The sequence below is a fragment of the Notamacropus eugenii genome, chromosome 5 (assembly GCF_028372415.1).
Source record: "Notamacropus eugenii isolate mMacEug1 chromosome 5, mMacEug1.pri_v2, whole genome shotgun sequence".
Taxonomy (NCBI): domain Eukaryota; kingdom Metazoa; phylum Chordata; class Mammalia; order Diprotodontia; family Macropodidae; genus Notamacropus; species Notamacropus eugenii.
The window spans coordinates 346,461,264-346,473,934 of record NC_092876.1 but is presented as its reverse complement, the minus strand read 5'-3'; the positions used below and the strand labels follow the sequence as shown (position 1 = coordinate 346,473,934).

Genomic DNA, 12,671 nt, shown 5'->3' with positions numbered 1-12,671 from the left:
GCTATAATGCCTCTAGCTAGTAAAATAGCTCATAGAACTATAACTAAAAGAAGAGGTTTCAAATCCTGCCTGGTGGTATTCAGGGTTTTTTTCCTACTAAGGAACAGATATTTGGACTGTCCAGTAAACTCTGAGTTACTTGAAGGCTAATTATCCATTTCATAGCTCTCCTGGGTCTCTCACTTCTCCTTCTCCGTTATCCTCGGTAAATGGACTAAAGCGCCACAAATCTCTCTTCCTTCACAATAAGACGGGGGTAGGGCAGCTAGATATTCCTCAGGCTGTTCCAAATTGAACTTCATCTTTCCCCTAAAATTTCTTCTTTCTTATTTCACTATTTCAATGAATGGGGCCACCATCTTCCCAACTCGACCAGATTAGAAACTTTCAGAATCATCTTTAATTCTTTAGCCTCATGTCTCCAATCAACCACCAAATTCCATATATTCTACCCCCCTTCTCCCCATTATAGAAAGCATCATGATCTGAGCTGGGATGTAGGCTGGATGGACCACAAACCAGCTGTGTCACCTTGGAAAAATTGCCACATTAAGTAGGATAAGGAGACTGACTCATGTGATGACTGCAGTGATGTAAAGGAAAGAAATATTGAAAGGCTTCAGAATTCTGATTGTTGCAGTGACCCATCATGTCTTTAGAGGCAGCTGGTGATGGAGTAGATAGAAAATGGGGGCTAGAATCAGGAAGACTAGTTCAAATCCAACCTCAGATACTTAATAGTGGTGTGACCCTGGTCAAGTCATTTAATTTCCTCATGCCTCAGTTTCTTCACCTGTAAAATGGGGATAAAAATAGCACATATTTATAGAAGTGAGAATCAAATGAGATAAAGTTTTAGACCTTTCTGTCAATAGTGTGTAGCTAAAGACGTGCTCTGCTATGATATTGTTTTTAAAAGCCTGACTATTCCCTTCTCAAATTAGGTCCTGTCTGGCACTAAATTCAAGAATGCTAAAAATACTTCCTGTGCTTTTGTTGATTATCCTTATAAAGATTTTGTGGAGTAGCATATGAGTGGGTAAGTAGACGTATGAATAGGTTGTTGTGGATATTTTCTGTCACCTTTTTTTAAAAAAATAAGGCTGTATTTTTGCCCAAAAATATTTGCTATTTTCCTCTGTTTTAGATATCTGAAGAATCGATCTCTCATTGTCATCAGCATGTCTAGCATGGATTTCCTTTGATCAGGTACATAGGCAAGGTGCTATTCCCATCTCTGTTTTCTTTAGTATCATTTCTATTTCCTCAAGCAACACATGGAAGTCTATGAAATTAGGATATAAATGTGGTCACTGTCATTGATGGAGAAGAGTTTGTTACAGCAATCTTTACAGATTTTTCCCTCATTTTTGGTCAGTTTATTGTCCATCCACCTTCACCCTTAAAAAGATATGGTTTAATTGGAACCCATGCCAAACTTTCTGTAAACTTGCTTTTCTCTTAACTGTTTATCTGTGATTTATCAGATGATATTTATTAATGATTATTCATAATCTTCTATCATCCTATAAGATTTCACAAATAAGTTTTTACTCCAAGCCAATGTTGCCCTTGTCTACCATACTTCTTTACTTGTCAAGGAGATATTTTTTTTCTGAATAAGGTAGTTTCCAGGTTCTTCTGGTATCCTTATTTTGGGGACAGCTTTACATTTGTTAAAATTCTTTAAGAAACACTGATAATCAATATAAATGTTCAAATTAACATAAATGATTTTTCACTTCCATTTATCAATTATCCATCTCCAGATTTTAGTTTTACTTAACCTGGACACCATAATTTCTCATTTTTATTCTTTCTTTTGATTTGGTATTGATTTTTTGTCTTTGTTCGAGCAAGGTAGTGATCTCACTGTCCATAACTGATTTGGAAATGATTCCTCATCAGTAACTAGATATTTCCTGTCTGTTAAAACATAAGCAACTTCATTATTTGTGATGCTATTGTCTAGAATGTTTTGTCTCTTTTCTAAAAGAAACTATTATAAGCCTTTGGCCTGTCTTGTTTTTTACTCCTAAACTATGTATGTGTGTGAGCACACACACAGATATATGTGTATGTATACATGTCAAAATATGTCATATAGTGTATATTATATTACATCAAATATACGTATATCAATGTGTGTCTATATAGGTATACATATAGACACATGTATTGGTACATTTCATATATCATGGATATAACATATATGCACATAGATATGTATACATATAATATGCGTATACATATAGATATATGTATTGATAAATATATATTATCTATAACATCACAAACATAATATATATACACATAGATATGCATACATGTATACTATATATGTGTATATACATATCTATTTGTGTATACACACACACACATACACACACACACACACACACACACACACACCCCTTTCAAGTCCACCTTGGTATTAAAATCACAGTATTAAAATATGTGGTGATTTAATTTGGAGAATTAATTAAATTAATTTAATTTAATTATTGGGGTCTTAGGTTGTTTAAGAGTCCCTCTTGTGGGTGCTGATCTACATGAACCTTCCTATACTAACACAGAAAGTTCAAAACACGAATAAAGTTGCCAGAAATAATATTAGCAGCTTCCTATCTGGCCTTAGTTTCTCTAACTTAATATGAATGTATAGGATAACACGACCTCTGAAGTCCCTTCAAGCTCCGAAGCTCTGAATTTTGTTTTGTAGATACCAAATACGTGCCACATATGGTATGTTGTTTCTTCATCTTAAGTTGTCAAAAAGGGTGAACATGGAAGAAAAACTTTAGACGGGGCAGTATTAGTAACAGGGCAGGACTGGGGACTTTGAAGCTTTGTTTCAGAAACCTTAGTAGATGTCAGGGAGTCGTAAGGACTCCTAAGTTTGAATCAACTGTAAAATGATCCTAACAGGTGCAGGACGATTGGGAATCCCAGTCACTAGAGGAAGGGGACATTCCAAGGTCACTAGATAGTATTTAGTGACATGAAGAACAGAACGTTGCAATGGAGAAAAACCCTATGCTAGTCCAAGCTCAGCCATCAAATGAATCACTGTAAGAAACAGAAAAATCACCTAATTATTCTATTTGCCCTTATAAAATTGAATCAATTATAATAGTTATATTAATAGTATATATCATATGAATAATATATAACATGGTGATGGTTGTATATTATCTTAATTGTATATTAATAATATATAATACTATGCATTTTAATGGTATATAAATAATATATAACACTATGCATTATGTAATAATATATTGATAATATATACTACTATGCATGTTAATAGCATATTAATAATGTGTGTTGTATTCATAATGTATTAGTAATATGTTACATATTATAGTAATAACATAGTAACAATTACATACCGTTATAAATTGTATTGATAGCATGTATTTGGTACTTTAAGGTTTCTAAAGCACTTTATAGATATTATCTCATTTGGTCCTCTTTATTAACTCTGTAAGGTGAGTTGTATTATTATCCCCATTTCAAAGATGAGAAAACTAAGGCTGAGAGTGGTTAAATGACTCGCCTAGGGTCACAAAGCTAGTAAGTGTCTGTGGCAGGATTTCTGACTCTAATTCCAGTATCTATTCCTGGGATACTTGAATTTGAGAGCTGAAGAAATATTGAGAAACTAACCAATCTGGCACCCTTCTACTCGAAAGAAAGAACCCAAAGTCTAAAAAAGGGTTGACTTTTTAAAGAAGTGACTTGCTTAAATCCACACAGTTGAAAGTACCAGGACTTGTCCCTAGTTCTCCTAACTTCAAATCCAGTGTTCCTTCTACCTCATCATTCTTGCTTCAGAAGACAACAAGATTTCCACAGAAGGGTGATAGAGAAGAATAAGAAAACTGAATGGGAGGATGGAAGAGAGAGTATCTGGGCAGGTCTAAGGTGGCTGGCAAAGTGACAACAGGTTTCAGCACTTGTTACTGAATCAGACCTATTACATCTAGCACTCTAGTGTACATACTGCTTTGAGAGATGCATTTTATATCTACAAAACAAAATTCATCATTTTAAGGGTTTTAAGGAATTTCAGAGTCACCTAGTCCAAAACCCTCCTTTTGCTGATGAACCAGAGAGGTTAAGTGATTTGCCCAAGGTCACACAGCTAGTAAGTAGAAGGTCTGAGACTTGAATTCAGGCCCTGTGTTTCCAAATGTAGGGTTCTGTCCCATTTTTTTTCACTCTGCCCCTCTTCTATAATTTTCCTGCTCATTCTACAATAATTAACAAGTATAATGATTATTACTTACATAATTTGTCTTCCAAAATGTGCAATCATTCATTCATCTCTGTGGTACAATCCTAGATATCACTCTGTCCTCATTTTGAAGCCTTGCATCTGGAGAAACATCCCCCATTGATCCCCTTTGTGAACAGAGAGATGGATGGACAGCATTTTTATAAGTGGAGGGGAGAGTATTCCAAGTAAACAGAATTAGGAGAGTGAAAGGACTAACTACAATAGAAGATATGTGCTGGGGATTAATGGGAAATGAAGCTGGATGGGGAGGATGGGGCTAGCTAATGGAGGGCCTTGATAACTGGGTAGAGAAATTTGTGTAGACAAGGCAATAGGCAGTAGTGGGCTAGGGTGGAATGTGAGAGCTCCAAAGAGCTGAATGTTAAATTTTCAGCGTGAGCATTTACACCTTAGAAATTGGCAAATGCTACAAATCAGGTCTTGATTTATTTTTTTGTTGATTTTATTGTCTAGACTTACGAAAGTGATGGAAAATGTTAGTAATGCAAATTAAACTTAAAAGTCTATCTTGTTTCCTAAGGAACATTTTCTCCCCAGCTGTCCCTCAACCAGTTGTTAAATATTTACTAGAACATCCCTAGCAATAAACAATGAGGAGCCCTGTGTGACCCTGGACCAATTTTGCTGGGCATCAGTTTCCTCATTATCAGTAAAAGAGGGATTAGATCATCACCAAAGTCCCTTCTAGTATTTTGTGATTCTGCATTCTTTGCTCAAAAATGTCTTCCTCGGAGATGTTCTCTGCATCACAAATGCAATGGGATTTTCCTCAGGAAGACCCGTGCAAGTTCTGGCCATGATTAGGTAGAGTCCCTTGGGGAAGTATTATAGCCTTAAGAGAGATCACTGTGGGAAAATATGCTAGCAAATCTCTGGAATTCATTCAATGGGAGCTTTTTGGGCACTGCCCCCTACTAGAAGAGGAAATCCCATGAGCAGTCCCAGGCATTGTGAGATTCATTTGAGGAAGTGTAGCTGGGCCACCTTGATAGGTGTGGTTTTCAGGGGAATGCCATCTTCTGGCACACACCTCAGTCAGCTAACAACAGGATCTTCAGGATGATGTCTGCTTCCTTCCCGAATGTGATGGCTAACAGATTCTTTACTCTGTCTCTGACAGTAAATTAGTCCAGCATTTTAAATCCTCCGTGGGATGGGCATTTCCCAGTTACAGAGAGAACCTACCGCTTCTCAGCCCCAGGCCCAAGGGATTTTTAGCATATTTCCAGTACTGACTAAAGGCCAATAAAGACAGCTTGGCTAGAATTAATGTCACCTTTTCTGATTGAACTAATGCCACAAATGAAATTCACTTCAACTCTAGCAGCAGCATCTAGCAGTTAGCTCAACTTTGCAAATCAGGAATAGAAATCTGCCAGCCCACACAAGCAGTTAACCAGTCCATATTATGTAAACAGGGATGGGAGAGAGTAATTGCAGTGGTAGAGAGACAAATGCAGCTCAGGACTCTCCTTTGTAACATATCGTTGTAGTGACCTAGAGAACTCAGAGGTTAAGTGACTTGATTAGGGTCACACATTCAGAGACAGGACTTATACCAGATCTTTTTGGCTCTAAGACTTGATCTCCATCTACTATATCACACTATAAATTTCAGACATACACATCTATCTATACACATATAAACACACATTACACGTATATTATACACACATATAAACCAATACATTCATATACATATAAATTACACACACAAAGCATACATAAATTATGTGTGCATAGCACACAACACTACATCACGCCACAAATTACATACAAATACACACATTTTACATAGATACATAAATATTGTACATATACATACTTATAAATTATATAATGCAGACTATGGCAAGTGTATGTAGGTTGATAGATAAATATATATTTGCCATGCTGTAAATTACAAATACACATATTTTACAGCACATCACATACATATACCAATATTTACACGCATATATGCACATGTTATACATACATATACATACTTCTAAATTACAAATACAGACTATGGCAAATATATTATGTATGTATGTATGGGGGTATATATATGTATCTGTAAAGATATTTGAAGACAAAGTTACTGAACATCCCTATAGCATACATTATGAGCACATTACTATATGCAAAGTTGAATTAGCATCTCTTAATTAAGGAGTCCATTCTGGCATTGGCATCCTTAAGGTAAAGGACCTTTTAGATCATCTGGTCTGGTCATTGAAAGCAAAATTAATGCTAAACTCTCCACAATTGCATGCACCAGCCATCTGCAAACCACAGGCATGGTTAGGAGTGCCCCCCTCCTTGGGTGGGCATGTACTTACACGGGGGTCTTAAACCAGATGGCTGCGCCCATATTAGAACTCCCCTCATCTCATATACTCCCCTTCACTCCCATAATCCATAAACGATCCTGGCAACTCTGCAAAATCTTCCAACACAAGACTGGTAGAGTCCTCACCCAGGGTATCACTGCCAAGTCGAGATGCCCTGGCTGGGGCAGGAGGCGCAGCAGGGGCAGCAGGGACTGCAGGAGAAGGGAGTGAGGGAGCTTTCTGAACTGGCAAGGAGAGAGGGTGAGGAGGGAGGGCTGGTTCCTTGCTTTCCTCAGCCTCTTTCTCGACTTCAGGCTCTGAGGAAGAGGAAGCAGAACCTAGAACATGGTAGAGGCTGGGAAGGCGGATATCAAAACGCAGGCCAAACTTGGCAAAGAGCTTGTCGTTGAGGGCATACAGCTTCTCTGAGATGTCATAGCCGAGCAGCACTGAAAAGAGGCGGGAGATGTAGCGCTCTTTGTCCAAGAGGTGGTAGAGGGGCTTCCTTGGCCAAGAAACATAGGTGCAGTCTGTCTCAGCAGTCAGGGTGACCTGAGGGTATATATTGATAGAAGAGGAACATTAGGCTAGGAATTTTCTGGTGCCGTTGAGAGGCAATTAGTAAATTATTTTAGGTGATCATGTGTGTTGAATTAATTTCCCCATTGTCTTAAAATTTATTAGGTGCCTACTATGTGCCAGGCACTGTTCAAAATGTTGGGGATACAAAGAGGCCAAAGACAGGAGGAATTTACAATCTAATGAGGGAGGCAGCATGTAAACAAATATACACAAAGCTTTCCTCTGGCACTGTCACTAGTCTAGTGCAGGACGTCATCACTCCTGGACTATTGCAATATCCTTCTGGTTAATCTTCTTGCCACAAGTCTCTCCCCACTCCAGTCCAGCCTCTACTCAGCTATCAAAGTGCAGGTCTGACCATGTCACTCCCCTACTCAATAAACTCCAGGGGTTCCCTGTTACCTCCAAGATCAAATATAAAATTCCCTGTTTGTCTTTTAACACCCTTCCTACTTTTCCAGTCATCCTGTACCTTACAGCTCTCAAAGAATTCTGAAATTCAGTGACCCTGGCTTCCTTGTTGTTCTTCTAACACATCACGCCATTTTCTGACTCCAGTAATTTTCCCTTATTGTACATCAAGCCTATCTAGAATGTTCTTCCCTTTCTACATCTACCTTCTGACTTGTTTTAAATGTTACCTTCAACAAGAAGCCTTTCCGTAATCCCTGTCAATCCCTTTGACTGTTAACTCCCCTCTGTTCCCTCTAAGTAATCCTGGATATATCTTATTTGTACAAAGTTATTTGCATGTTGTCCTCCCAATTAGACTGCATTTTGCCTTTCTTTGTATTTCTAGCAATTAACATAGCTCCTGGCATAGAGTACGGCAATAAATTCTTGGTGAAAAGGAGGAAAGAATTACCATTTATATAGAGCCTACTATTTGCAGACTTGATTTATGTTGTCAAGTCACATGTATTATAGTAAAAGCTCAAAGTTTTTAGTTCAATAATATACAGGGATACATGTTTCAATGGGCAGCTAGGTCTCATGGTGGATAGAGGATTGAGCCTAGAGTCAGAAAGACTCATCTTCCTGAGTTCAAATCCAGTCTCAGACATTTACTAGCTATGTGACCCTGGGCAAGTCACTTAACCCTGTATGACTCAGTTACTTCATTTGTAAAATGAGATGGAGAAGGAAATAGTAAATCAATTTAGTATCTTGCCAAGAAAACCCCAAAGGCGGTCATGAAGAGTTGCACATGACTAAAAAACAACTGGACAACAAAAACACATTTTAAACCTTGTCTAGGGATACAACATTCATTGTCCTAGTCACTGGCCTTAGTGCTAGCTAGTCTCTTTGCAAATACATGTCACTGTGGGAAGCAGAGGCATTATATCTAACAGTATGAGTTTAGGCCAGTCTTCCAAAGACTTGAACATCTTTTTTTTTTTACTTTTTAAACATCTTTTTAAAAAAATATTTTATTTTCCCCAATTAAGTGTAAAAACAATTTTTAATATTCTCTTTAAAAAATTTAAGTTCTAAATTCTCTACTTCCCTCATTATTGAAAAAGCAAGTAATTCGATATAGATCATACACGTATAGTCATGCAAAACATATCTCCGTGCTAAAAACTTGAACATCTTACACATAGCAGACATACATTAATAACAACTCATATGTTATAGTACTTCGTACTTTACAGAAGACTTTCTTAACAATAACAACAGCCTTAAGGCAAATAGCATAAGAGTTATTTTAATTTTATAGCTTAATCAGTCAATCAACAAACATTTATTAAGAGCTTATTATATGCCAAGTTCTTGTTGGGTATTGGGGTCACAAAGAGAAAAGCAAAATAGTCCCCTGACTTCAAAGAGTTTATATTCTGGGGAGATAAAACATATATATATGAATATATATACACATTTATAATAAAAAATACAAGATAATTTGGGGGAGGAAGGCACTAGCAGCTGGGTGGGGGCACCAGATCAGGAAAGGCTTCATGTAGGAGGTAAGTTAAGCTGCATTTTTAAAAGAATTTGGGATTCAAGGAGGCAGAGGTAAGAAATAAGTGTATTCTAAGCAGGGTGTAGCCTATGCAAAGCCAGGAGAAGGGAGGAGTATTGAATATGAAGAAGAGTGATAAAGACATTTTAGTTGGACAGAGATGACATGAATGGGAGTATTTTGTATAATAGGGTTGGAGAGGTAGATTGGAACCAAGTCGTGAAGGAATTTAAATGCCCAACACAGGAGCTTATATTGGCTCCTAGAGGTAATAGGAAACTATTGGAATTTGTTGAGTAGGAGAGTGACACGGTCAGACCTGGGCTTTAGGAAAGTCATTTTGGTAGCTCTGTAGAGGATGGATTGTAGTGGTGACAGATTTGAGGTAGGAGGATCAATTGGGAAACTACTGGAATAGTTGAGTTGAGAGGTGACAAGGGCCCAAACTTGGTTAGTGGCTGAAGAGAGAAGAGACATGAAATAGAATTTATCAAGGTAAAAACAACAAAATCTGGCAACCGATTGGGAATGTGGAAGGAGACCAGGGTGACTCTGAGGTTGGGAGTCTGCAGATTGAAAGGAGGATGGCAGTATACTTCAACAGGTTCCACCTCACACCCATCAGATTTTCAAAGTCAACCAAAAAAAAAAAAGGCAAATGGAGGAGCTTTGGGAAAATAAATGTATTAATGTTTGCTTGATGGAGCTGGGAATTGCTCACCTCATTCTAAAAAGCCATTTGGGACTATGTCCCCAAAGTCACTCAGATGTCTATGGCTTTTGACTCAGTGATATCACTACCAGGTCTATATGCCAAAGAGATCAAAGAAGGAAAATAAGACGGATATGGTGAGCTCTCAGAAAAGGGGGAGGAGGAGGAGAGAGAGTAGGAAACACCAGTCTGTGTAACGAGGGCAAAGCCACCTACGTCAGAAATTGACCATGTCAAACCAGTATGGGAATCCGGTCTATGAACAGCCACTGGACTTTCAACCTAAGTAAGATGAGAAACACAAGCTCTTTCTTTTATTTAAATTTTAAAATAAAAAATGTTTATTTCACAAATGTCTTTATTACATTTATTAGGGAGATTTGATCTAAAAAAATCTAAAAAAAAGAGCCCTTTCAGATGAGTTATACAACTGGAAAACATTTTACAAGGGGCTGAGAAACGAGGGAGAGGAGAGGAAGGGGACGGCAATGAGAAGAAGCAATATGTTCTAGGAATTTGGTCGTGAGAAGGAGGAGAGATGAGACAATAATCTGCTAGACAAGGAAATCGTAGTTTATGAGATTAAGTGACTTGACCAGGGTCACACAGCTAGTACCAGAGAGTTAGGAGTCGAACCTATGTTTTCTGACGCTAAGACCAGTGTTGCTTTCCACTATACCACACTGGTTTTCAGTAATTTCTTCAAGCTATCTCCATTCATTGCCTCTACTTCTCCTTTCACTCCTTTTTCAACCCTGTACGGTTAGTAGCACAGATACTATCACCCCCATTTTGCAGATAAGAAAACTGAGTCTCAGAGGGGTTAAACCCATGATCATGGCAGAGCAAGGGATAGATCTGGCACTCAAACTCAGCTCTTATTCCAAATCCAGTAAACTTTCCTTTTTACATTCTGTTTCTTAAATTCACAGGGTAAATACTTCCACTTAATAAATGTTTGCTGAATGAATGACCTTTAAGTCCACTAGGGTCACATCTGCTTTGTGATGGTCAGCTGTTGCTCTCATGCTCCTACATGCTAGGCACATAGGGGCTATCTGGGAAAAAGGTGGTTCCATGTCTTTCAATATCTCTGGGGTTCACAGTGCTCCTCAGTCTCTTCATCCAACCACCCTACTGCTACCATCACTCAGATAGATCAGGGGACAGCAAAAGAATGCTCCAGCATCAATAGTCATAGAAGTTAGGTGGCACAGTAAATAGAGTGCTAGATTGTAAGGAAGACCTGAGTTCAAATCTTGCCTCAGACATTTACTAGCTGATGTGACTTTGAGCGAGTCACTTTACCTTACAAAGCCCCATCTGTAAAATGGAAATAATAATTATCAACTACTTCCCAGGTGAAGACCAAATAAGATAGTAGTTTCTCACAGTCCTATCCATGATGACAAGGGCCAAGTTTTAATTATCTTTGTTTCAATCAACAAGCATATATTAAGCACCTATTATGTGCCAGGTACCACATTAGATGCAGGAGATACAAAGATAAAAATGAAACAGCTTCTGCCTTCAAGGAACTTAATATTCTGTTGGGGGAAAAATACATATAGAACATATGCTCTATACAAAATAAATACAAGGTAATGGTGGGGGAGGCTAATAGCTGGAGTGGAGATGTGGGATCAAGAAAAGCTTCCTTGTAAAAGGTAGCATTTATACTGTACAAATATCTCATTTGATCCTCACAATAATCCTGGGAAGTAGGTGCTGTTATTATGTAAGACATTGTGTAAGAGAAGGAAACTGAGGCACAGAGAAATTAAGTGAGGTTTGACCAGTCTTCAAGTTTAATGCTCTCTTTACCACACCATCTATCTCATCTTCACACGTGAGGTCACACAGATGTCTAGTATCTAATGCAGGATTGAAACCTAGGTCTTCCTGACTCCAAGTCCAATGTCCTCTTTAGTAAATGCATCATAAATGCCTTTTCATTCATTCATTGATTCATTTGTTCAAACAACCAATCAACCAATCAGATTAATTTAGGTTATTCTATAACAACCATTCCAATGGGTCTCCAATTTACCTGGAATATCCCTTCCTCAGATGGTTGCAATGATTCCCACTCTGGGGAGTCCATGAACTGGTAGGGGAAGATATAATGCAGAAACTGTCCATCTTGGCTCACACGAATCCTGAAGAATGGAAAAAAAAAATAGGGATTAAGAAATTCAGGTTCTGGTCCCAGCTCTCAGCTAACTAGCTGTACAACTTTGGGCAAGTCACTTAAACCTCAGTTTGGTCATCTATAAAAACTGCAGAAGAAAGGGAAAATAGAAAACAGCTGACCTTTTTTTAGTGTTTTAAAGTTTACAAAGTACTCTGCATACTTATCTCATTTGAGCCTTACAACCAACCTGGGAGGAAGCACTACATATATTATTGCCTTTACTTTACAATTAGGAAACTGAACTTAGGAAAAGTCAGAGTACTTGCCCATGGTCACACAGAGTCATATCCTATTTGTTGTTCAGTCATGTCCAATTCTTTGTGACCCTGTGGAGCATACTGTCCATGGAATTTTTCTTAGCAGAGATAGTGAAGTGGTTTGCTGTTTCCTTCTCTAGTGGAGAAAGTCAAACAGAAGTTAAGTGACTTGCCCAGGGTCACACAGCTAGTAGGTATCTGAGACTGAGTTTGAACTCAGATCCTCACTCCAGGCCCAGCACTCTATCCATTGAGCACATAGCTGTCTTCTGTATTTACTACACAAGGTCTTTTCCATCTCTAATATTCTAGGGTTATCTACACCTGGGTTAAATAGAG

General features: G+C 38.1%; 1 protein-coding gene across 2 annotated transcripts in view; it reads right to left on the bottom strand.

Annotated features, from left to right (window-relative positions):
- The window catches only part of POPDC2 (popeye domain cAMP effector 2), a 31,302-nt gene that overhangs the window by 918 nt on the left and 17,713 nt on the right, over positions 1 to 12,671 (bottom strand). The window contains exons 2-3 of one of the 2 annotated variants that reach the window (XM_072613915.1): positions 11,932 to 12,040; positions 6,631 to 7,173 (exon numbers count right to left, since the gene is read on the bottom strand). In XM_072613915.1, coding sequence (XP_072470016.1) covers positions 6,676 to 7,173; positions 11,932 to 12,040 — 607 coding nt within the window. In that variant the 3' untranslated portion in view covers positions 6,631 to 6,675. The remainder of the gene's footprint in view (positions 1 to 6,630; positions 7,174 to 11,931; positions 12,041 to 12,671) is intronic. The other variant, XM_072613914.1, reaches the window with a different exon arrangement.